General features: G+C 40.7%; 1 protein-coding gene across 1 annotated transcript in view; it reads right to left on the reverse strand.

The window, feature by feature from the left end:
* Positions 1 to 188: 188 nt before the first annotated feature.
* The window catches only part of LOC307019586 (dynein axonemal heavy chain 11-like), a gene marked incomplete at its 5' end in the record, with an annotated part of 45,031 nt that continues 20,300 nt past the window's right edge, over positions 189 to 24,919 (reverse strand). Inside the window, 45 exon segments of the mRNA XM_079650593.1 lie at positions 189 to 461; positions 682 to 822; positions 955 to 1,067; positions 1,256 to 1,371; positions 1,651 to 1,833; positions 2,071 to 2,253; positions 2,527 to 2,586; positions 2,945 to 3,064; positions 3,156 to 3,347; positions 4,362 to 4,451; positions 4,578 to 4,715; positions 4,808 to 4,935; positions 5,300 to 5,448; positions 5,567 to 5,760; positions 5,864 to 5,986; positions 6,059 to 6,229; positions 6,694 to 6,834; positions 6,950 to 7,114; positions 7,592 to 7,796; positions 7,899 to 8,021; positions 8,180 to 8,282; positions 8,375 to 8,507; positions 9,679 to 9,852; positions 13,015 to 13,149; positions 13,578 to 13,679; positions 14,101 to 14,283; positions 14,772 to 14,915; positions 15,008 to 15,121; positions 15,292 to 15,438; positions 15,533 to 15,706; positions 15,801 to 15,860; positions 16,300 to 16,461; positions 16,541 to 16,683; positions 17,375 to 17,498; positions 17,596 to 17,758; positions 17,897 to 18,006; positions 18,417 to 18,500; positions 22,030 to 22,191; positions 22,274 to 22,375; positions 22,517 to 22,654; positions 23,085 to 23,187; positions 23,301 to 23,466; positions 24,203 to 24,407; positions 24,507 to 24,680; positions 24,775 to 24,906. Coding sequence (XP_079506719.1) covers positions 214 to 461; positions 682 to 822; positions 955 to 1,067; positions 1,256 to 1,371; positions 1,651 to 1,833; positions 2,071 to 2,253; positions 2,527 to 2,586; positions 2,945 to 3,064; positions 3,156 to 3,347; positions 4,362 to 4,451; positions 4,578 to 4,715; positions 4,808 to 4,935; positions 5,300 to 5,448; positions 5,567 to 5,760; positions 5,864 to 5,986; positions 6,059 to 6,229; positions 6,694 to 6,834; positions 6,950 to 7,114; positions 7,592 to 7,796; positions 7,899 to 8,021; positions 8,180 to 8,282; positions 8,375 to 8,507; positions 9,679 to 9,852; positions 13,015 to 13,149; positions 13,578 to 13,679; positions 14,101 to 14,283; positions 14,772 to 14,915; positions 15,008 to 15,121; positions 15,292 to 15,438; positions 15,533 to 15,706; positions 15,801 to 15,860; positions 16,300 to 16,461; positions 16,541 to 16,683; positions 17,375 to 17,498; positions 17,596 to 17,758; positions 17,897 to 18,006; positions 18,417 to 18,500; positions 22,030 to 22,191; positions 22,274 to 22,375; positions 22,517 to 22,654; positions 23,085 to 23,187; positions 23,301 to 23,466; positions 24,203 to 24,407; positions 24,507 to 24,680; positions 24,775 to 24,906 — 6,420 coding nt within the window. The 3' untranslated portion in view covers positions 189 to 213.

Here is a 24,919-nt window from a genome sequence, read left to right on the forward strand (position 1 = left end):
AGTAACTAAATGAAATACACATACTAAAAGTATGAAGTAACATAGAAGGGATTTGATCAAGTACCTGAAAATTGTAAAGTACTCGAAGTACTTGACTACAATTGCTTTCACTATTGATCAATAGTCATTAGCAAGCAGAATATCTCACATGGATACCTTTCCCTATAAACTAAAATCCCTTTCAACTTCTGAATGTGGACCCCTGACCCCCCCTCACACACTGAGCAGCAGAGCCACTCCTGCCAGCACCCACTTTGCGGGCCTCTCCCTGGTCTTGAGGCTGAAGGTCCAAACATATGTGGGTCCTCTGATCTTGGTTTTGTAGACCGGGCACTCGTAGATGTTCCTGGTCTCCTGGCGGTCGTTGGGCACCGCTCGGACCGAGATGACGGGCATGCCTGGGGTCAGTTCCTTTAGACGGGCCTCAGTGATCACCCCCGCCTGGGTGTCCCACCTCGCACCTGTCAGACGAAGTGAGGAGAAGAGACAAAATTGTATCAAAACGTTACGAAGCTTTAGCGTGAATGACATAATTTTATTCACAGAGGGAGAAAGTTGAGCGTTTAATCAAAATGTCCTAAGATAATATAGTGTAATAGTCTTGATCAATGATAATTAGCAGTAAAAGGGCCCTCCATGTTCCCTGACATTAGAGAGTAAATAAAGACAGTGTTTGTCTACCTTCCATGTAAAGTCCATATACGTATGCACCCTCCCTGGCAGGTTGGTTAAACTCTTCCTTAAATTTCTTTGTCACATCCACTGTCAGGTTCACTTTATCCAGGGGCCACTCGTTCTTACGTGCCAGAGTCTGCATCACCGCTACAAAGCCAAAACAAGGTTTAAAATCACCCAAAGGATTAGTGCAGAGTAAAAAGATAAAGGGAGATGAAAAAAAATTCAAAGCATTGAAGCTTAGGTAAAACTCTTATCTGTGTGCACAATGTGTGTTACCAGTGAGGAAGGATTGTGGGTTGAAAAGTCCAGACAGCCAGACAACACTCGGCAGAGACAAATCCTGAGTCCAACTGTCCAGCTCCTTACAGCGCTGCAACACATCATTGTACCTGACACACACAAACACACACACACACTTAGGAAAATGTCAATCTTCTGGCCAAAGTCAAAATAGCCCATACAGTAACTATCTAACAGCTAATTTAGATGGATTCATCTATATGTAATGTAGCATACAGTATAGCAAACAGCCAATTCCCAACATTTCTAAAAGCACAACATTTACACACACACACACCATATAGCCAGGCTGTAGGTGGAGGGGTAGGCCAGCTTGGTCCAGGTATCGGGGACGTTGTCAAAGAACAAGGCTGTTTGCAGCTTCTCCATCTCAGAGGAAATGGCCAGTTCACCCTTTGACAGATACATTAAAGTGTTACATCACTATCACACACAGTAAATTGAGGGTGCTACTTGAAGCAATGTAAGGTGAAGACACAACACGTTAATACACAAGTTAAAATAACATTAAGCAAATCATTTTCAGTATAACAAGTATCTTTAAATGTTATGCTTAAGTAAGCAAATTAGTCATCATCTTATGTGTGCCAATTGTTATAAATGTGCAGAACAGAAGAATTAGTCAGCCAATTGGATTATGCAAAAACAAAAACACAGAGGTGTGGAGCGTACCTTGAGTCCCAGGTCGAGCTCCTTGAGAGAGCGGCGTATCTCAGAGATGAGTGTGTTCATGCGCTCACACTCCTGGAAGCAGACCAGGATGTACGGGGAGCGTTCAGCTGTTTTAGAGGTGATGTCCGACATGTTGTACTCCTCTGGAAGTTTCTCCAGCACCTCATCTAAAATGGTTTTCACCTGAGAGAGGGTGGGTAGAAGATTAAATAATGCATCACTCTCCACCTTGTTTCTCTAAGAATTAGACAATTAGAGTCATGCTGCTATTGAGGTAAATAAACAAATCTGGCTTGTAAAAAAAAGAACTTGCATTACTTAATTTGAGAATCAATATCTTTTTTATGAAAATATAATTCTCAAATAACCAACATCTACTCCCAAAATAAATAATTGTTCCTGCAGGTGTAGCTACTGTACCTTCTCCTCCAGGGTCTGCGAGACCCCCTCCCCCATCACAGCGTCAGGAGACTGCAACTCCAGCAGAGTGTGGAAAAGGTTATCGGACGTCACTGTCAGGAACTCAATCTCTGCATTGGGGTGCAACCCATAATGCACCGGGCTCTCATGTGGCAGCATCTCATCTATAAAATCATGGTAGCCCTGGAGATGTAGAGGGAGAAATGGTGAATATCTTTGTTTATTTTCATTTTTCTGTAAGTCATTTGTTTTTTGTATTTCAAGTGTGTTACAGCCTGACATATTTAGTGTATAGACTTCACTAGTAGTCATTTCACTTTTAATTTGAATTTATCCAAGCCCTGACTGCACTTGAAATGTTTGTACTTTGAGACCAGTTCAATTCAAAATAGAGGAGAGCAAAAACAGTTTTGGATTTTAAAGCACGTTTCATCAAAAGCCTCCCCCTGTAGTTACCTGGTAATCCAGGTTGGAGGGGACGACAAACCCAGGAGCCAAAGAAAGCTTCCGGTCAAACTGGAAAATAAAACAGCAGAAAGAAAAGTTTTAAGCTTCAGATCATTAAAAAAGAAAGATTAAATTGTCCCAGACCAGGTAGCCAAAATGTCTTGGTCCAACAGTAGATTCAATCTGCCGCATTAGCTTGCCAGAAACTCTTTAGCTAACTCGCCAACAACTAGCCAAATGACTGCTAACTGGAGATGATCTCAGCCAAAATGTAATCCAAGTTTGCAATCCAACAACACAGTGAAATCTGGCAGATATGTATCGTCTAAAACCAAAGCCAGTTTTTGCTGTTTGTGCTAGAATAAAGCTGAGTGTGCCAACAATCAGCCAGACATTCACTTTCTCTGTCATGAAGAAAACAAGAAACCTGGTTGGGCTGCATGTATTCCTCCAGGTATGTCCTGCAGAGCCGTCTGTCCCAGTCGTCGGTGATGTGTCCACCATACATGATCTCCCCAAACAGGTACCTCAGGTCCTCCCATGGCACCTAAATCATCACAATTATTTTAGAAAATTCGTTCAAATATGATTACCATCATGCTTTAGCTGCTAATAGGACCCATGCACCAACACTCCACCTGTGCATTGGCCTCCAGGTAGTTGTAGAGGACGTTAACTGATATCGTCAGGTCTCCAGTGTTGAAGGGATACTTCCTGTTCCAGCCCTGAGGACCAAACTTCCTCCTCTCAGCCACACAGGCGTGGAAGTAGCACAGAGAGAAGAGGATGGTCTTAAACTCCTGCTCACGGCTGCACTGGTCCAGGATGTCCTATAAAGAGACCCATGATTTAAAGGTCCCCTATTATACTGCTTTTCATCAATATATAATAGGTCTCAGATATATACAAAACATGTCTCTAAAGTGTTTGGCTCGAAATACCAAACAGATCACATCCCATTATCCTCTCTGTTTCAGCCCTGTTTCAAAAGTGCTGATTCTCTGTCTGTTACTTTAGATGAAAATAAGGAGCCCCTCCCCACGTCCCTCTGAGAGATATTTTGTTAAAAAGAACACAATGGTGCTCTAGGAAAAAGTGAGCGAATCTTTTTTCCTGAAACTTTCAGAATCTCTTTCCACAGAGGGGACACATGTTTATGTATAAAAAACATGAACAAGTGGATTTTGCATAATAGGTGACCTTTAATTGATAAATAAACAATTTGTTTACTACGTTGCCTCATAGGACTAAGCACCGAACCTGGGGGGGACAGAGAGCCTTCTCCGTCGCTGCCCCCCCCCCCCCCTCTGGAACTCACTCCCCAAACACATCCGTGACTGCCCCGATCTCACCATGTTCGAATCACAAATCAAAACTCACCTCTTCAGAATTGCTTTTAATCTGTAATTAATGTTGTGTTTTATATATATTAAGTATGTTATTTTAATGATTTTTTTAATGATTTTTTACTCTGTAAAGTGTCTTTGAGTTTCTAGAAAAGCACTCTATAAATAAAATGCATTATTATTATTATTATTACAATCAAGCACTACTGACACAGAGCAGCTAAAAAATTATAATTTGTATTTACATAATATAATACATATATATATATATATATATATATATATATATATATATATATATAATATAATATTTTATTCCATTCTATTTCAATGTAAATACAAATTATAATTTGTTTATGTCATTATAGTGTATCTGCATTTAAAAAAAAAAATGTTTTACTGTTATGTATGCACCACAACACCAAGTCAAATTCCTCGTATGTGTCAACCTACCTGGTAATAAACCCGTTTCTGATTCTGATTCTATGAGACACTTACCTGGTCAAAATTATCCAGAGCAGCATGCAAATTAGCATGCATGCCTGTAGGCGGTTCATTGGTGATCTTGATAGCGTTTTCCAGGATTCCCTGAGGAAAACACATCAGATAAGATTCACATCTGGGAGAAATCAAACGTAAATCTGATATACCTGGGAGCCTACATTCATTCCATGTGCTGCATTGACACGACCCTTCTGCACAGTGCGCCTTTACCTGTGGGATAATGTGTTCCTGGGGGGTGGGGGCCGGCTCAGCGCTCATAAACACCCTGTAGTCCGGGTGGCTGCCTTCACAGCAGCGCTCCAGCAGCTTCTCCAGGGAGCCCAGCCAGCGGGCAACCAGGTGGATGTTCTACAAGGAGGTGGAGAAAACACACCTTAAAAATCTAGTCGTGGGTTAACAGTTCAAAACGTTCAGAATAAACTCATCTCTTCCAGTCCGACCTGCAAGATAACCCAGTGACCCTCCTTGGCAGCCTTCTCCATGGCAACCTCAGCCACAGCTTCCTGGCCCTGACCCAAGGACACGTTGTGAAGCTTCCCAAGGTCGATGGTGAAACCCAGCTTCCTTCCTGGGAACACAAGATTGAATTCAGAATCTTTCTCAGTTTGGAAGTAAAATCAAAATCTAACCTTTAGAAAATCCTTCATCTGACCACTGAAATACATATTTGATCTCTACTTATCTTTTCCCTTCCTTCAATGATTTTTCTGCTTTTACTCCTTTCATATTTTTCTCTGCATTCTTCCCACAATGCTTTTGCAGTATATTGTAAAGGAACATATTTTCTAAAAGCCAACTGGGCTTAAGGACACCACTTAAAGAAATATCGCTTTGCACAAGTACAAAAAAACGAGATGTCAATGTAAAAACCCTGTATGAGTATTTATTTGTGTATGAGTGCATGCAATGTGTGTCACTCTGTTTTTCAGTACCCAGTGATTCCACATCTTTAAGAGGGTCCACTCCGGGGGAGAGGATGAAGAACACAGGTGAGGCTGGTCCACTTTCTCTGAAGGACTTTGCAAATTCAGTCTTCCGGCCCTCTGTGTACTTCACCCCGAGCTTCTCCTCCACAAAGTTCCTTCAGTACCCCAATAGGAACAGCAGACATAGTTAGGGTTTAGGATAAAGTGATTGACAAGTGGATAATCTAAAAGGAAGAAACACAAGTGACATAAGGCGAGAAAAACCCTCCTTACTTCAGAGCATAGGTCATGCGATCAGGTCTCAGGGCTCTCATCATGATGAGTTTCTGCAGGGAGCTTTTCCCTTTCCACTCCTGAGGAAACTTCTCTTTCTCGGGACACTCAGACTCCACCATCTTCTTCCAGCGTTTAGGAGAGCCCTCAATGTCCCGATCTAGCCCGCGAAACTCATCTGTGAAACTCATCACCTTTGCAAACACACAGGAGAGCAGCAGGTTATGTTTGACAATATCATCTAAGGATGTGAGTCAGCAAAAAACGTCCTGTGTGTGGATGTGTGTCTGCATGCACTTTGATAGCACTCCACGCTGAGTTGGAGAGGAAGTCCAGGGGGCTGATGTAGTGGTGGTCGATGTTAAAACGTAGCAGGAAGTCTAGCTCTCGCACATCTATCTCCTTGCTCATCAGCAGCAACTGCAGAGGAAGGACACAGTCAGGAACACAACACACACAAACTCTCTCTCTTTAACGCTGACACATACACACCTGGAAAGCCAGCTGTGCAGTAAAGGTGAGCTTGTCTCTCTCAAATAGTCCCCTGCTGATGTAGTTGAAGGTGGAGTAGGTAACAAGGTCTATGAGTATGTTTACTCTGCTCTTCACATCCTCACAAGCCTCTGCTAGCGCCACCGCTTTGTGGAAAACCACGTTAAAGGCCTGAATGAAAATAAGAGAAAGAAGGTTTATTATTCATGTGGTCTTAATCATGGCATTAATGCATCACAGCTTTAGGAAAATCACTGTTTTCTTTGTATTCGATTTGTCAATTCCTAGGCTGTCAGTCAGCTATTAAAGTGACTTCTATTGCTATTTATCTAGAGATAATTATGGTGTGAGTTACTGAGTGCTGGAGATAACGGCTTTAGAAAAATCTGATTTCTCTCAAATGTAATTGAGCTTTCAGGAATTATGGCGCGGTATATTAAGAAAATTCACAGACCTCGTTGTGAGCAGTTTCATGTAGGAATAATTATCCTTATATAATGTCACAACCCTTTTTCGCAGGTGTAGTTGTAACATTAAAATAGTTGCTATCTACACTACAGATTGTAGCACAGGTAGCAGAAATATGTATTCATTTTTTTGGGTGAACTATCCCTTGAACTTTCCCTTCTGGTTACCTTGAGGCTGAACTGGTATATGGGGTTGATCTTGTTAAGGTCGTTCATGATGAAGTAGAGCAGAGAAGCTCGGACAGCAACGAGCCGATAGTGTTCTCTGGCTTCGTTTATCTTCACCTCGTTGACTTTAGCTTCCACGACCTGAGAATAAGTGATGGAGGGAGAAGACAGAGGAAGAAGAGATGAAATGATGGATAACAAGTCAACTTATATAATATATACTATAACAACTAAGAACACACATTCATGCTGCTACCTTCATCTCAATCTCAGCAGCGGTGTGCTTGGTGGTCTCGAGTTTCTCCACCAGCACGTTGTCCCCCAGGAAGTTACTCTCTGCAGCGGACAGCCGGGTCAGCAGCTCGTCCTCCAGGAGCTTCAGCTCAATCTTGAACATGTTCTGCTGTTTGGTCAGGTCGCTCTGCGGGAGTTCACACAAACAGCACTGATGATTCTTGGAATTGCTGAGTGTACAGCATTAAACCCTTAGTATCGATATTTTTGGCAGAGTTTCGAGTTTTTTTATTTGTCCCTATTGTAAGTCTGTAATTAACTGTGTTGCTTGAATACACACTCGGAATCAAGTTTACGGAAATTAAGAAAATTAATGAATATTTATAAGATATTATTAGGACTGATGTTGGTTAAAGAATGTACTTATTTAAGTGGAAATAATATTAATATAACATTCTATGGCTGTTTTTGATATTGAGAAATCTTCATCCTGTTTGGATATCAAAGCAGCTTTTGGTTGTGAGGTATAAAACATTAAAAGCACTGTTGGACATTTATTAATATTATAATAAATAACTGGATAAGATTCAAATGAACCTTTATTGATCTCCTAGGGTAAATTCAGTTATCCAACTGGAGGATTTTCATAAATAATTGTCCCCACCTTCAGGTGCTCGAGGTCGGGTCTCTCCTGGTTCACCACCTGGGCCAGGAGCTGGTCCTCTAGTCCGTCTCTGGTCACAGTGAAATTGATGAGGGTGGTCTGTGCTTGAATCTCTGGTTTGTAGTGAGGGTTGGCCAGCTTGGTGTGGAGGATCAGTCTAAAGCCTGGGTTGAAGAAACACTCCTTGTCCCCAACCTTTATACAGCTGTGATGGAGCGTTACAGAGCAGGGAAGTTTCAACTATAAGAGGAGCAACAAATAATACATTTTTGTGTACAGTGCACTCTTTCATGTGTGTGTGTCCCACCTTCTCTTCTTGATGGTGTGTCGTCCCAGCAGGGGGTCAATAACAGGGTCGATGGTCTCCTCCAGGTTCTCTATGAGGACAGTGTGTCCTGCCACCACAGCCTGCTCTATCACATCTACATATCTGGAACAACATAAAAAGCTCTCCCAGATAAAGGAAATAAAAGTGCTGCTGAGAGCGAGCATCAGATATATAACTCTGGGTCGGGGCCAGAGCAGGTTTATATTAAAAGACTGTATCTCTACCCGAGGCTGATAAAAGAGGATTTATTAAACACTCACCCTGTCTGCCCCAGACTGACGACTTTCAGGCTGCTGCCGTAGCGGCTCTTGATCCACTTGATGCCTTGCAGCTGAGGGTCAATGAGGAGAGGCCAGCGCTCACCTAAAGAGGTATTCACACATTGACAGTTAGTAAACCTAGCATGTTTTATTGCAAAGAAAGAGACTGTAGTATCACTTGCTGCCACTACTCACAGTTTGTGAGGATGGTTGCATTCTGAGTTGACATTTTGTCTCCTGGTAAGCCTTCATTGTTCCACTGGGCCACCATCGCCCCGTCAGTCAGCATCAACACTGGATCCAGGCCCTCTGTCATGGGGATGGGCATCTGGTGAGGTTAGACACATATGTTATAATTGTGGGGGAAACTTCTGAAGCAATTGGAGTCAGGACTCAGAGAGACACAAGGAAAGCTGGAGCTTTGATGGCAAACACTGACTGTTTATTTGGAGCTTCGGCCGGAGAATTCACAAGACATGTCACGGGCCACGACCTGACCACACGGTTGAGATGCCACAATCAATTCTGAACAACTCTTCTGTAGCTCAAGGTTTTAACTAGTTCAGAGTGTAATAATCAACATTCTTCATCAGCGAGACTAAACAAATATGGACCCTGAATCTAACTAGAGCTGTCGTCCATATAAAATAATGGGCTCCAGGGAACCTACGTTCCAGATAGAAGAAGGGCTTCTAGATGTCCCTGAACAATAAACTATCTCATGTCAGCTTGTGCTCGGTCATAAGCTGGCAACAACAATGCGCCCAAGCCGCCCCTCCTTAAGAGAGATAGCAGCAATACCCAAGGCTGGAGACCTATGTAGTGAGAAAGGAGACAGTGAAAAGAGAAAATTATGAACTGGGTCAAAGGTTGAATACTTAAGCAAATGATTCCCCAACAATAATTGAAATGAAAACATAAGCTCCTGTTTTAAAGACAGGAAGTCCTTTGTGAAGAAGAAAAAAGGAACAGATATGTTATTTTCAATCTAATATGTGACAAGAAACATTTCCTTTAGTACTGTATTTACAGTAAGAACAGATTCAATGTACTTGTACTTCAATGGAATATTTACACTACATATAACTGTACTCTTCCTATCTACTACATCTACAACAACGAGGGAAATAGTGTACTTTTTAATCTTGTTGATTTTGAATGTATGAGATAAACTTGAATGAAGTTCTCCTGCAGTATGTCTTGAGAAACTTCTATCTTTTAAGCTAAATTAACTATATAAAAGGTCCTTGGTTTAGCTTACAAATGCATCATCACACAGCTGATCATCATGAAAAGTGATAGTCAAACATTTTACTGCACACTGATACACATTTTATTTAAGTTAGGTTTTGAATGCAGGACTTTTACTTGTAGTTGATTTTTCAAACAGTGTGGTTTTAGTACTTTTACGTTTGGAAAATATCTGAATACTTCTTTCCCCTCTGATTGTAAAGATAACCTTATAATTAAGACAATATTCCTCATTGTAAGATTGTGACCTTCTGGCTGCGCAGGAAGGGCACCCAGAGGTTGTCCAGAAGCTCTCTCCTGTACTTCTTGGAGAAGGGTCCGGCGTAGGAGATGAAGGCCGCGGTGAGGAGGAGGTCGCCGCTTAGTGTTTCCTCCTGCTCGTGGTACTGAGCCACTGAGTGGGCCCAGCGCACATTCTCACTCTAAAACATGCACAGATAACATAAATACAATGAGACACGTGGGTATATTTCAATAAGCACCTCTTAACCCTCCGGTATCATTCGATTGGACTACGCAAATTAGTCATTCGAGACAAAAATGTCCACTGCAAAAGACTTTGATAAAAACATTATATTAAAAGGTTTTTTTCACTACTTTTTGGGATTCAATCTTTAAAGCAACTTCCGCCCTAATAGAAAATACCAGAAATGTAATCATTTTCATGATTTTAACCCTTTAAATGCCATTTTGAATACATGAAACTGCTGTTTTTTTTTCATGATGAAAACAGAGAAAATGAGTTATTTTCCAAAAAATACATATCTGGTGACTGGCTCTTTTTTTTTTATAATCTGGTGTGGATCTGCCTGTGCTTGAAAGGAGTCAGCACAAAGATAAAACACTTTTTTGCCAAACAGTTCATTTATCGGATGGGGGCAGAGAAGAAGGAACAATTCTGCCCGAATCCCACGTTGATACAGAGGAATCGATGAGGTCCTTTGCTGAGGAGGTTGAGGAGCTGCAGAGGAGCTGCTGAGGAACAACACGATGGTGATGAGGTTGAGATGTATGAAGGACTACAAAACCTTTTAGATGGAAAAAGCCTGATGGTCAATACAGTGCTTAGTGATCTCCTCCTCAATCACACCACAAAGGGGATGATAGCACAAGAGATTGCCCCAGGAGTAACAAGAATATTCGTTGCGCCAGTTTGCCACCGAACGTCCCCCATGCAGGTGTGTCATGTCGACAATACTGCTCATGATCTCAGGGGTAAAGAATAAATCAAAGAAGGATTCCACGTCATGAATCCTTATTTATGCCACTCGTGATGGCATAACGCGTGGGCCCTGAAACCGAACCTCTGGCAGCAGGAATGTAGCGCGGCGTTTCCTCGTGAGAGGGAAACCAGATTTGAAAATGTTTTGATGTCCACCCATGATGGACACAATCCTCCGGATAGGATAGTGCAGAGGCATGTAGCGCAGCTACGGGATGGGATCCTCTGTGTCCTCTCAACTTTCAGGGGAAGGGTCGGACGAAGAAGGATCAGACTCCACCACAAACTCCACATCAGATTCTCCTTCTCATGTTTGGCAAAAAAGTGTTTTATCCTTGTGCTGACTCCTTTCAAGCACAGTTCAGATCCACACCAGATTCTCCTTCTCAGTGAGTTTCTGTTTCAGAGGATGAGTCCTGAAGCTGAAGTTACGGGCTGCCCCCCAGAGAAGCTCCTCTTCATCTTACTGCTTGTTGCGTATCACAGGAATGAAATGACCATCCAGCCAAACTACACATATTTGAAGCTTTGGCTTTGCAGCCAGGTGTTTTTATTTACTTCAAGGACTGTATGTATGGCTGTGTATATCTCTTTGCTAAAGAGACATTATCAAAGGACTTTGAAGTTCCAAACCATTCAAAACATCGAGGTCAAGCTGGCTCAAGATCATACATCTGTTTACCTCAAAGACACATGAAACAGCACAAATGAAAAACAAAACGCAATGAGAGCACACTTACTCCTGTCTCATTCTCACACACAATCACTCACACACATACAAGGTATAAGGAGGTTTAATATGTACGAGTGTGTATGACTTTGGGAATGAGGGAGTGAGAGAAAAAGAGAGAGAAAGAAAGAAAGATATGAGGCGAAAACTGCGACTTGCTGTAAACCAAATCTACTGTATATTGTTGTCTCTGTACACACACACTGTACATCCAGACACACACACACACACACACACACACACACACACACACACACACACACACACACACACACACACACACACACACACACACACACACACACACACACACACACACACACACACACACACACACACACATTTCTCAGCTGATACCACTCTTCCACATCCATACCAACACACCTACATCATATTAGTTGCATACATGTATTCCAATGGCTGTCAGGGCCCCATTATTCAACAGGCAAAGAAACCAAGAAATGACAAGCATGTAATTCAATGTAAAATGTCACATCTGGTGATATAGAATAAAAAGGAGAAATTGAACTATTTTCCTCCAATATAAAACCCTGACATTACAAAATGCATGATTTTATACCGGTATGGCGGAGAGATCAAAAGATGTGGTTATAATGGGAGTGGATGGGACACGAGTTGCTAATGTGTGAGTTTTTTGTTTAATCTGATTCCGTGCAAAAACTAATAATCCACCAAAAATAAATGTTGTTGCTAATCTTTGACAGGACTGTGATATAAAAAAAAAGAAGCCGATCCCCCCAACATTCATTATATGGAAAATAACTGCCTTTTTTTTTGCATGTTTTTCATAGAAAACGCAAATTCCTGTTTTCAAACTGGCAGTTCAAGGGTTAAAATCCTGAACATAATTTAACATTTGGTATTTTTGATCAGGACTGAAGTTGATTGAAAGATTTAACCCCAAAAAGTTTTTAAAAATATTAATCTGTTGTCATTTTAGAGCAGTTTTTGGAAGTGGACATTTTTGCCCCGAATGACTAATATGTAACTTTTTTGTGCAAAAACTAATAATGCAAAAAAATCAATTTTGCTGCTAATCTTTGATATATCCAAGACTGTTATAAAAAAAAAAGAGCCAGTCACCAGATATGTATTTTTTGGAAAATAACTAATTTTCTCTGTTTTCATCATGAAAAAAAACAGCGGCTTCATTTTTTTCAAAATGGCATTTAAAGGGTTAAAATCCTGAAAATGATTACATTTTTGGTATTTTCTATTAGGACGGAAGTTGCTTTAAAGATTGAACCCAAAAAAGTTGTGAAAAAAACCTTTTAATATAATGTTTTTATCAAAGTATTTTGCAGTGGACATTTTTGTCTCGAATGACTAATTTGCGTAGTCGATTTGTTACACAGTGAATTAAAGACCGATTTGAAAAATTGAAATTGGAATTCCAAAATAGATTGAGAAAATAGCCTTGTTACAAAAAATCAGGCCATTTGCATCAACACAACCAAAGTTATTGCAAAATGAAAAGTGAAAAATGACCCATATGGACAAAAACGTCCACAGTGATACCGGAGGGTTAACCCTGAAATATTTAATTCTTAACTAAAGCAAAATGTACTTTAAGATGTAAACTGATCTCTCATTGGTTGCTGCTGTGCCCACCTCCAGTCCTTTGACAAGCCGATTGGCTAGTTCTATTGTCTTGTTGGTGCGATTGACCTCTTCCTGAAAGCGCAATTTCTCTGAAGTGGCTTTCTCAAATGCTGTTGTCAGAGTTTCCAGGCTGCTGTCCAGCTCCTGAGGGGGATGTGAAATGATGTGCAACATTTAAATAACCTGAAAATAAATGTAATAAAACAAAAATAACAGCGTGAAACCACACATTAACCTCTGTCTAGAAGGCACTCAGTAAGATCTACTGTTACAGTACGGGTAGGTCTACAAGCTATTAAAACACGTCAAGGATCAGAATTAAATAGAAATTGCTCGAGGAAAAGTGGATTATAAGATTGCCTATAAAAGTCACTGCCTCCAGTAGGAACCAATAGGACCTTTACAAAAGACTACAGCCCCTATGTCACATCAATAAAATGTGGGGCCATTTACACCAGAAGCGAACAACGTTTTCTCTTGTTCAGCAGTTTATATGGCAATCTGTAATTTGAGTTTGTTGCAAATGTAGATAGAGAAAACTAAGAAAGGAAACATGATTTAAACAGACATACAGCAAGCTTTTTCCTGATAGCCTCTAGTTTCTCAGCAGCTTCAGTCAGATCAGCGTTGGCCTGAGACAGACACATCCTCTTCATCTCTACCTCACAAGATACCTGCAGACAAAACAAAATGCACACACACGCAAACACAGAGCAGTTTGACCCAAAGACAGCAATTATTTTTATGGAATCTCTAAAAAAAACACCATAATAAGCAAAAAATATGTAAAAATAAGTGTATGTAGAAAATCACCATGTCATTATTTCGGACTAAACCATAACCTGTAACATTAGTGAAAAGCGTATGTGACATTAAAAACAAAACTTTGGTCACATAAAATATCATGCACACAGTGTATATCTTACGTAAAAAAGCTTGTACTTACGAAGATCTACCCGAAGCAGAAATATTTGGGGAAACAGAATAAAAACAAATCAACCACAAGAACACATTACTGTATCCTGGAAATCATCACACACTGGCGTAGCGTGGATGACAGTAAATATGGATGACAGCCGGTTTCTATGTGTGCACCTCGTGGAAGCGAGTGATGTTGATCACCCAGGCACAGAGCCCTGCAGCAGCAGAGGATTTCTGTCGTACAAACTCGGGGTTGAACTCGGGGTCACTGAGGTGCTCGTCTCTCACGCACCTCACCGTGGCCTCGGGGATGTGCTCTTTGTCAAAGTTCACCAGAGCCTGTAGGAAGTCATCCACCTGCACAAGCAGAGGTGTGTGTTGTGGAAATTGATAAGAAAAAAGCATTGGCAAGCTTCTAATGTAACAGTGTTTGCTGAAATCCGTTTATATACAGTAGAGTGCTTGTTTTTTGGTTGAAAAACTATTTTATAAGAGGCAAATTAAGCAGCTGCACACTGAACATAAATTAAAGAGGCTACACATCCACCAGTATAAAAGGCTATTAGTAAAATTGAGAAAATATGTAAATGGGTAAATTAAGGAATAACAAAGCAATCAATTCACCATTGCAAAAAATATGAATACACATTCACAATAACTATAAATATTGAATTTGTAGTTGTGTTGGCATCTCAGACGAGCGATAAAAAAAACAGTAAATCATTTTAAATGTGTTTTGCAATGTTTTTTCTGCAGTAAATGAAATATATATGTGGGCTCTTTGGCTTTGCGTTAGCCAGCCATTAATCAAAGAAACACTACGAGGCGTCGCTGTGAAATATCACCTTGCTCATGACCATCTTGGAAGCCTTCCAGCTGCGATCTTTGGGGATTCGGCCTTGGGGAGACAGTAGCACCAAAACAGCTGCCGAGACGTTAGTGACAATAGCTGGAGGGTTGGGGAACGTCCTCAGCTCCGTCAAGTTCAACTGGATAAGCACACACACACACACAAAACAATTCAAATAAATCAATTGTGGTAACAGGATTTCAGTCTCTATATAGATGTGTATTGAGTTACCCTGTTTAATGTATTGAGGGCTGTATTGGCTGCCTGTAGGGCTGGTTCAGCCTTTGCCAGGTCGTCCTCAGTCTCCTGTTGCTGTTTGGTCACTTTAGCTTGGATTGCTGCCACCTGAAGAAAACAAAAACAAAGACATACAAATCATTTGAACTCTACTTCCTACCTTTAATTAATTGTTGCACGTTTGACTATATATACTGTAACACTGAAGAAGTGGCAGGAAATCCACGACTTTACATCTACATGTATGTGCCATTACACACACACACACCCAGTGTTACCCTTTGCTCCTCTGCATCTGCCACAGCTCTCTCTTGGTTGAGCCTGTCTGTCTGTTGTCCTATTTGATCCAAGAGAGCCTCTATGTCTGAGTTCCTCTGCCACAGCTCCACCTCCTGCACTGCTAGCTTGGCTTTCAGATCTTCTACCTGAACAACGGAAAGGAAGGATATGAAAAAACATGAAAAGGGTACACGGACTAAGGGAATAAAGGACATAAACAAACTAAAGACATTGTCTGACCTGTGAGGCAGTCGTCTGAAGTTTCTGCAGGCCGTTTTCTAACCGCTCCATCTTCTGGGTCAGCTCTGTGCGTTTTTTCTCCAGCAGGTTGCCGTACAGTTTCATGAACTCAAGGAAACTCTTTGGGGTGGTGTAGTTAAAGTGTTTCTCACTCTGCTGGTACTTTACACTCACCTGTAGCGTGTGGTTAAACGAGAAGCCGAGAGATGATGTCAGAGAAGGTAAAAGAAAGGGCGGTTATCACCCATGGTGCTTTGCAACAACTCACCTCATTGACACTGGTGTGGGCGTAGGAGATGAACTCACTGATAGACGCCCGCACATTTGGCTGCACAGGATACACACGTACAGAGGTTTAGGGAATTATTAAATTGACCCACATAGTTTTAGAGCGACCTCATTTTTCTTAATAGACTTCATTAACACAAAACGTCATGTTTATAGATACAACGGGTATACTACTTACATTTCCAAATAATCTTTCCACTATTAAAAAATGCATGTTTTTCCTTTGCGTTGCTGTATAAGTGTGTGTATGTGTAAGAAGTATTGGGGTGCCGGGGCCGTTGTTTTTTAGCTGCCTTTAAGTTGGATGCCTTTGGTTTTGTTTATGTTTGTTCTGCATTTATGTGTACAATGTAAAAAATGTAATACAAATCTTAATGACAAAAAATCAATAAAAAAATGCATGTTTCTATTCTTCAACTCCCAAAGGAAGTAATTAATATTTAAAAGAAAATGTGTATGAATGCTATATGAATGTGCACCTCCAGTCCAGGTATCTTCTCGATGAAAGTAGTGCTGACAGACTGCAGGGCGAGCTGAGGCCAGGAGTGAAACCAGTCTATGGCTGTACAATTCACCAGAGCCGGAAACTTCCTTGCACGCGTCCTCAATGTGAACCCGACTGGGGAGAAACACAAGACAACCTGGAAGAGGGTGGTGGAAGTTATATTTAATAATCAATGATATGGGAGCAAGCATATTACACATAATACTGTTTCAGACCTTGAGCTGTCTTCGGATCCTCTCAATAAAGAAGCTCCAGCAGTTGTCTCTGCTATCTATGAGTCCTAATCCTCTCAGCTCCATCCGGATGGAGGTCACAATCATGTCTACCTCTTCATCACTGAACAGGTCTGGAATATCCCCTAAATAACACAGACAATGCAAGCTCAAAATTTGAATTTGTTCCTATTTACAGTACAAAAGGTTAATACAGAACTCAGCAGTGTTCAGTGGAGTTGCTTTCAGCTGATTGCAATAGTTTCTCCCTTTAATATTTCACCTGATAGAGTAAAATGTTTCTGTGTGCTTTAACTAGAGGGGAATAACTAACACCAGTGTGATTCTGGTGAGATTATGACCATCCTGGCCAAAGTTACAGATTACAGTTTATGGATTCAACTTGTGTTCACTTGTATTGCCCACTGACTGTAAAGGTATTGTATGCTAGCGGCTAAAGCTCAAAAGGTCATACAAAATACACTTGTGTTTATTTGGACAATATGTGTAATAAAAAATAAAAGTGAATTAGAATCAGTCGGTTTAACGTGGGGAATGAATCATCATTATCCCTGCACCACTCTATCAAGGAAACATATCATTCAATGACACATTTTGACAAGGTTTCTGGTTCCATCCTCTTTCCCTTACGTATATACAACCTGTGTATCACTTGTTTTCGTACACTGCTAAAAATAAACATGTATATGCCGATGATATTGATGGTATTCCCTAAAAGAAAGTAGGCTGACTTTAGCTTTTACATGTAACACACTGAAGCAAGACGTCTTTGCTCATCAACATAAAAGGAGTTTAGCACAGTCCGTGTAACCGAACCTGAGGCCAGCATATCGTTGATGAGCACCAGGAAGCGTTCGTCTGGAATCTGGGCGTCTGTATGCAGGAACACTGTCCCAATGTTCTTCACCCCCACCTTTATATACAATGCTGCTATATCACTCTGGAGATCCGGGACAAAGAACATGTAAATATGTCATGCTACAGGTTTACTTACATTACAGTAAGTGACATTGTGTATCTTTTGTTCATATGTTTACCTTGAGGTCATTGATTCCATAACCTTTACGAAGAGTGATTTGGAAAACTTCCAGTGAGCTAAGGAAAGCAGCCAGCCGACAAAGACTCTGCTTCCCGCTGCCCCCGACCCCCACCAGCAGGGCGTTACCATAAGGGGCCTCCAGGATACGACTGATGCGACACCTGAGCACAAACAACAGAATGAATTGTGTGTCTATGCCCTGTGGTTTACATATGTGCTAATCTGTGTAAATCCTCCCTGGTGCATGTTCTTGTGTTATACCAATTATTCATGCAAATGTCTCTGCGTGTGTGACTTACACATGCTGGATGGCTTCTTCAAACAGTACCAGGTCCATAACGGCATTCAGCTCATTATAATGCTCCAAAGCATCAGCCAGCGTCTTCTGGAGTTTCTCCCAGTCTGAAGCCTGACAAGACGGGCAAATAAACAAAAGTAACTCTCGAGTGAGGGCAGCAGTGTCAAAGTGACTATGTGGGAACTTCCAGATACGTAATTAAATGAAGTTCCTATCAAGACTTGAGTTGATTAACTTCCAATTCCAACCCCACACAGAAAAGAAAGGTAATTAGTTTAGCTAATGACAGTGCACTCATTCTCATTTATCTTCTGACAGATTAGACATGACAGGAGAATATGTGCCATAAGGTTTTTCAATATGTGAGCGACTATAGTCTGCATACTAAATTGATCAAAGTCAAAAACAATTAAACTTACATATTTTATTACCATGGTTAATAAAGAATAAATGGATGCTTGATGGGAGCAACATTGTATATAAATCGGAACTACTGTAGCTTGTGTGTGAACGTGTCGAACCTGATGGTAGCGCGGCTCTCCCATTCCCAGAGCAAAGTGACAGTACACCAAAGGCTGGTGGATGAAGATGGACTCGTCTATTCCCTGGAGGAAACGGGTAGACACAGATATATGAAAAAGGCAAGGCAATACCGAACAGGCCACAGTTAAACTGGCCACATGTCTATAAAAAAAAAAAGTATTTTTAACTATACAGTATGGCATACTAGAGATTGCCTAGAAACAGAATCTGTGTTTTTCATATTTTTGGAACTGGGGGTGTTGCTGTGTTTCTTTGAGTAAATGTATTTGAATTGATGGTCGGTGTTGAATACAACATATTACATTTACAGGATTTTCTTGTTTTTCTAAACATTATTCACCCATGTCACAGAAAATCCATCTTCCCAAACACACACATTTGAACACAGAAGATATAAATGTACAATTATTGACAACAATATAAACCACAAAACAAACATAAAATATAGAAAAATGTGTTGAGAAATAATAGAAAACCAAGAAAAAGAATAGAAAAATAAAGAAATACAAATGCTATTCAGAGATTACTGTAAAGGGTTTCTGGAAAAGAAATTCAAGGAAGCACACTTAAATATACTCTGTTTAAAAAATGTCAAGCAAAGGACATTGCTTTATTTTTTGTTATTAAGATTTGTATTACATTTTTCACATTTTATACATAAATGCAGAACAAACATATACAGGCAGCAGCAGACTCACACACACATGCCTACATACACCTGCGCACACATTAATATATACATCAACGCAAAGCATGTAGATACACATTTAAAACAAATACATCATATACAAGCACATGTACATGTACACATATACAAATATACTTCCTGTCCCTCCCTAGGACAGTGCACCTTTGATATAGGCCAAGAAGATGTGCCACACTCCATTAGATTTGCTTGGGACATTATTTACCCTGGCGATCATCATTTCAAAGGCCGCAGTCTCTGTCATGAGTTTGAGCCATTCTGTAAACTCTGGCTTATGTGGGCTCTTCCAGTTGCATAGGATAAGCCTGGCAGCTACTATAAAACCTGTTAAAGTCAGTCTAAGTTCTGCTTTAGTAAGGCCCGGTGGCACAAGAGATTAGTCCGCCAGCAAACAGAACCGTGGCGATTCTGGTAGAGGCTTTCTGAGCCACCCTTCACGGTTTTTTAATACCACTTTCCAAAAAGGCAGTACCCTTGGGCAATCCCGCATAGAGCATGAAGAAATGTGCCCATTTCTCTATTACATTTCCAACGTGTATTGTCCTGAGCCATTTCAAAAAATGTCTGGGGTGTAAAATAATATCTATGCACAATTTTATAATGGATAAACTTGCTTCACGTATCCCTTGTAGCCCAACCTACATTCAAGACTATATCCTGCCATAGATCCTCCCTAATCTCACTACCAAGATCTTTTAGCCATATCTTTCTCAGGGCTTCACATAGTCTAATATGAATATGTGACATTTTTCTATAGAATAGTGAGGCAGAGTGTAGAGTATGGGGAGAATTTAGACACTCTTGAATCTTATTCTCTTCTTCCTCATCCCTTGTCAGTCCAAATACCGAAACCAACGCTGTAGTAGATATTTCCAGAAATCCCCTTTATCAGTCAAGTTAAATCGTTTCTTAAGGTCCTCAAATGACATGAACAAGCGGTCTCTGTGGAGATCATTGACAACATGTATCCCTTTCGCCAACCATGTATGCCATAAAAATACCTTTTTCCCTATGCAGATTGAGGGGTTGTTCCATATGGAGGATTACATTTGTTTGTATTGTGAGATGCCCAAAATCTTGTGTGCCCTTGCCCATGCCCAATGGGAATGTTGTAAAATCAGATTTCCTCCCTGTTTTGCTGCGTTTTTCTGGGATAACAGTTCAACGACCTTAGCCGGTGCTGCAAGTGCCCCCTCCATCATCACCCACCCAGGGTTAAACCTATAATTGGTCCAGTGTCTTGCTATTTTATTAATTTAAAATGCTATGTTGTATAATTCCATATTAGGGAGGCGCTCAGTCAGTAGGGGCTTGGACTGGGAGCTGTAGGGTCGCCGGTTCAAGTCCCCGACCAGACCTAAAATATGGAGTGTGGACTGCTACTTGGATAGGTCCCAGTTCACCACCTGCCCTGCCGTGGTGCCCTTGAGCAAGGCACCGGACACGCTCCCCGGGCGCTGTACAATAGCTGCCCACTGCTCCTAGTACTAGACTCCTGGTACTAGGATGGGTTAAAAGCAGAGAACACATTTCACTGTGTGTGCTGTGTGCTCTGCATGTGTGACCATTAAAGGGGGTTTCATCCCTCCCAATTCTATCTAGTCCACCACTATCTCTTGGGGCAAAGAGTCTTTTCAGAGCATTCTGGGCTTTTTTCCATTCCATAAAAATTCCCTAATCAGCTGATTATATTGTTTGAAGATTTCATCAGAGATGGTTACCGGTATGATCATATACATATAATTAAATTGTGGGGCATCCACCATCTTAATAATATGAATTTTCCCCAATAAAGTGAGATGTATCCATTTCCATTTTTCCAAATTTGCCTTAATTTAATTTAATTAGAGGAGTCATATTAATAGAGATGATATATTCTAGCCCTGAACACAACCTGATGCCAAGATATTTCATTCCAACTGGGATCAACTTCAAATTGAATGTTGACACCGCTGATTGGTTGAATCCAGTCGATACGGGCATACATTCAGATTTCTGCCAATTTATCTTATAGCCTGATATTTTCGGAAATGATTCAATTGTAGATAGAACATTAGGGATTGACGAAATAGGATCCTTGATAAGTAATAAAATATCGTCCGCATATTGGAACATTTTGTGTTCCCTTTCCCCCTGTAAATGATCTTCCCCTAATGAATCCTACCTGGTCTGAGTGTATTAAGTGTGGCAGAATGCTTTCCAGACTCTTAGCAAGAACCTTGTTGTTTCTCGTCAAATGTGTTAGTTATGTTTATGTATTTTGTCCGTCATTTCCTGTTTTATTTTGTACTTACCTCTTGTCTTTCATTTCAGGCCCTGTTTTCTTCCTCCCCCTTGTGTGCTTTTCCCGCCATCATCAGTGTCTGCCCCGCCCCTGACTTTTTCCACCTGTTCCGGACTCACCTCATGTTTAAATAGTCCTGTCTTTCCCCTGTCCTGTGTCAGTTCGTCTTGTTTGTTTCTCCTAATGGTCGTGCCAAGCCTCAACTCAGAAAGGATCGCTTTCTCTCATGTCAGGTTTTGTTTATTTTGTTAGGCTTAAGTTTTTATTGTGTCCTTTTTTGTTACGCTAGTTTTTTCCTCCTTGTGAGCGCCTTTTGTTATTTCCACCACCTACTCTTTTAAGAGGGGTTATCTGAACTGTATAAATAAATATAATTTTTTTTATATTCAAGACTTTGTCTCTGGGTCGTGCATTTCATCAGTGGGGTCTTTATCCTTTTTTAATAATTATAGAAATCATAGGATATTGCTTTATCAAACAATAAAGATTTTCTGATTGTCTGACTGGTAATGGAGTGTCATTTTACGTTTACGTAGGGTCATATTATTCATTTCTCAATGTCTTAAGATAAAGGTGTTGCTGTATGTTCCCTCTTTCTTACCTCGAAATATCTCTTGCCAGTGTCCAGCAGGATTTTGGTGAATAGTTCCACATCTTTCTCTTCCATCAGTTTGTCGGAGTAGACCCTGGAGCTCTCATGCAGCCACAGGTTCACCAGGTCTGTGGGGTAACGGATACTCTCCGGCAGGGCAAACAGGATACCCTACACACCAACATACATGGAATCAATAATCACATGATTCAGAAACACACATTTCCTTCTCTTCATCTGAATAACTGCATACCTGGAAAATGTTAGACAGGTCTCGCAGGTTGAAGATGTAGTGGAAGCGTATCGCTGTGGGGAGGAAGTTCTGGCTGATTTTTTGGTGCAGACAGATAGCTGCCTGGATGAGCAGATCCAAAAGATGGATGGTTGGATAGATATTGGAACAGAAAAACAGATGGTCATTACTATGGATAGAGTGGTACACTGATAGACCAATAATATTTTTAATGTAGATAAATGCAGCATACTATAGGTGTACCTGCATGAGGGTCCCCACTGAGCGAGAGACCCCGTAGCTGAATCCTCCCTGCAGGAAATGAGCTGACAGGATGCTGGAGAAGATGGTGGCTAATCCATCAGCACTGGGAAAATGTACTGCAAACACTGAGAAATGCCTCTGAAAGGTGTAAAGAGAGATTTGAAAATGACTTGCCACCACTTGATAGTATGACTGGCATGAATTCAACATTTAAAAAAAAAAAAGATTCCTCTAACTACTTTTTAAATGTAACTATTAATTAGATAATTTTATCATCAGTTATTAGCTTTTTAGAACATGCTTACATCACCCTCATTTTTTATAGATTGTTTATCTTTTCTTTTTAACTTAATTGCGTCTTCCTTTCACAGCTGATTAAACCCATTATGTGTTCATTTGTACGTGATAAATTACTTTGTAAAAATGCTTAAAAATCTAATTAAGTACAGTAATTGCAGTAGAAAGAGCAATGGTGATAATAGTTTTTTGTTCATACAGTATGCGTGTGTGTGTGTGTGTGTGTGTGTGTGTGTGTGTGTGTGTGTGTGTGTGTGTGTGTGTGACATGCCTGTAGTCTGGGGTTGATAGAGAAACTCCCTGATGTTGGGTTCATACAGGTGATGTACTGGCAGTTATGTATTTCCTTTAGGACCAGGCGTTGTCTGTCATACCTACAAAAGGTGTAGTACAACTCTTTACTGCGCAGTATGCTCTTACATACAGATGTGAATGTGTATCTTTACTATACATTCATGTAAAACTGTGTGTTTCCTGTCTGTCTTACCAGTGGTTGTAGTCGAGGTGCTGTCGTATGAGTGTGTGCGGCTGGACAGTCCCATAAACATCCACCTCTGGCATGTTGAGGTCGTCTATGAAGTAAATGAGTCTCTTAGCGGTGGGGGGAGCAAATTTACGACCAGCTTTCTTCTCCAGGGGTTTCTCCAAGACACCTGAGGTCCATATAATGCAGAAGACAGTTGATGAAAAAACCTGTCTGCTGTGCTCGCAGCAAATGACTCATGAGTAATGTATTTCAAAATGCAGTCTGCAGCAGAAATAAATAATTTAAAAAACAAGAATAAATCATGTTTAATAAATCAAGTGTAATGAGTCAGAGTAAAGCTTATTCTAATGAATGCAATGTAATTCAAGCAATATTAAAGGGCAAACGCAGTATGGTATTACAATGAGATTTCAAAACGCTGTTACAGTATATTCGGCAAGCTTATTTGTAGCCAAGACTTATAACTTACTTACTTTTCACTTATATTACATTACAGTACATGTCACTTGTTAGACGCTTTTATCCAAAGCGACTTACATACTCAATACTGTGGGCAATCCCCTAAGGAGCAATTTGGGGTGAAGTGTCTTGCCCAGGGACACAACGACATGCTGACTGCAGTGGAGTTTGAACCTGCTAGGACCCCCTGAACCGAACACCAAAGCACAACCCCATATATAATGCATCTTACCTAAGTAAAGTAAAGTACACATATAAAAGAGATTTGAAACAGAGCAAGGGCATTTCAAAAATATATTCTACTTGAAAAAACAATTCCCTTTTACAGGAATAATTTAGATACATCACTGTACTTTTCGAAACCCCCACTGTGCCATGAAAGTGTGTAAAGTCAATTTAATCTTAGTAAGCACAAAACTCCAGTTTCCTTCTGTGATCCTTACGCTGCAGCATGGCCGATGTGGTGTAGTAGTTGAAGGGGACTTTAGCCACTATGAAGTCCTCCTTCAGCTTGGCCACTTTGTCTGATACCAGGATGGTTTTACCCACTCCTGCGTTGCCCACTAACATGATAGGTTTTCCTCTGTGGAGCAGCAGGTCCATGAAGTAGGTCAGACAAAGGGTTTCTGGAGTGTGGACCAACACAGTCTGAAACACACATACGAAGCAGGACCTTAATGAAAGAACTGTTCAATTAAGTATGAGCATAGTGTAAAGCAATTCTGTTCTTTGTACACAAATCATTACCTGTAATGGTACCTCAGGCTCTAGCTCAAAGGGCAACATCTTCTCGCTCCAAGGGGTAAACTTTTTTGTCTCAGAGTCAATGAAATAGTCGAAGACAGTGCCCTGGGAAGGAAACTTCACTGCCCTCATCTCTTTAGACCACCAGCGGCTGAATTCTGCACGGTAGTCATTCAGCTGGTTGTTGGGAAAATATCATAATGTGACATATTAATCTGAATTTAAATAGTGCAATAAAAGTTTTTCAAGAGAGCACTTAGTCACCACACACATGGTCCTGGAAGAGGGCCCCTCCAAAAGCCCAGACACAAGCGAAGACAAAGTAGATCTCATAAAGTTCTCGCGGTGAGTCAGGAGGAGTGTTGTCCTCTGTCAGCAGGCAGTCCAACAAGGAACACAGTGTCTGATTGGCCAAC

This window comes from Notothenia rossii (genome assembly GCF_949606895.1).
Source record: "Notothenia rossii genome assembly, chromosome: 9".
In the NCBI taxonomy this organism is placed as follows: Eukaryota; Metazoa; Chordata; class Actinopteri; order Perciformes; family Nototheniidae; genus Notothenia; species Notothenia rossii.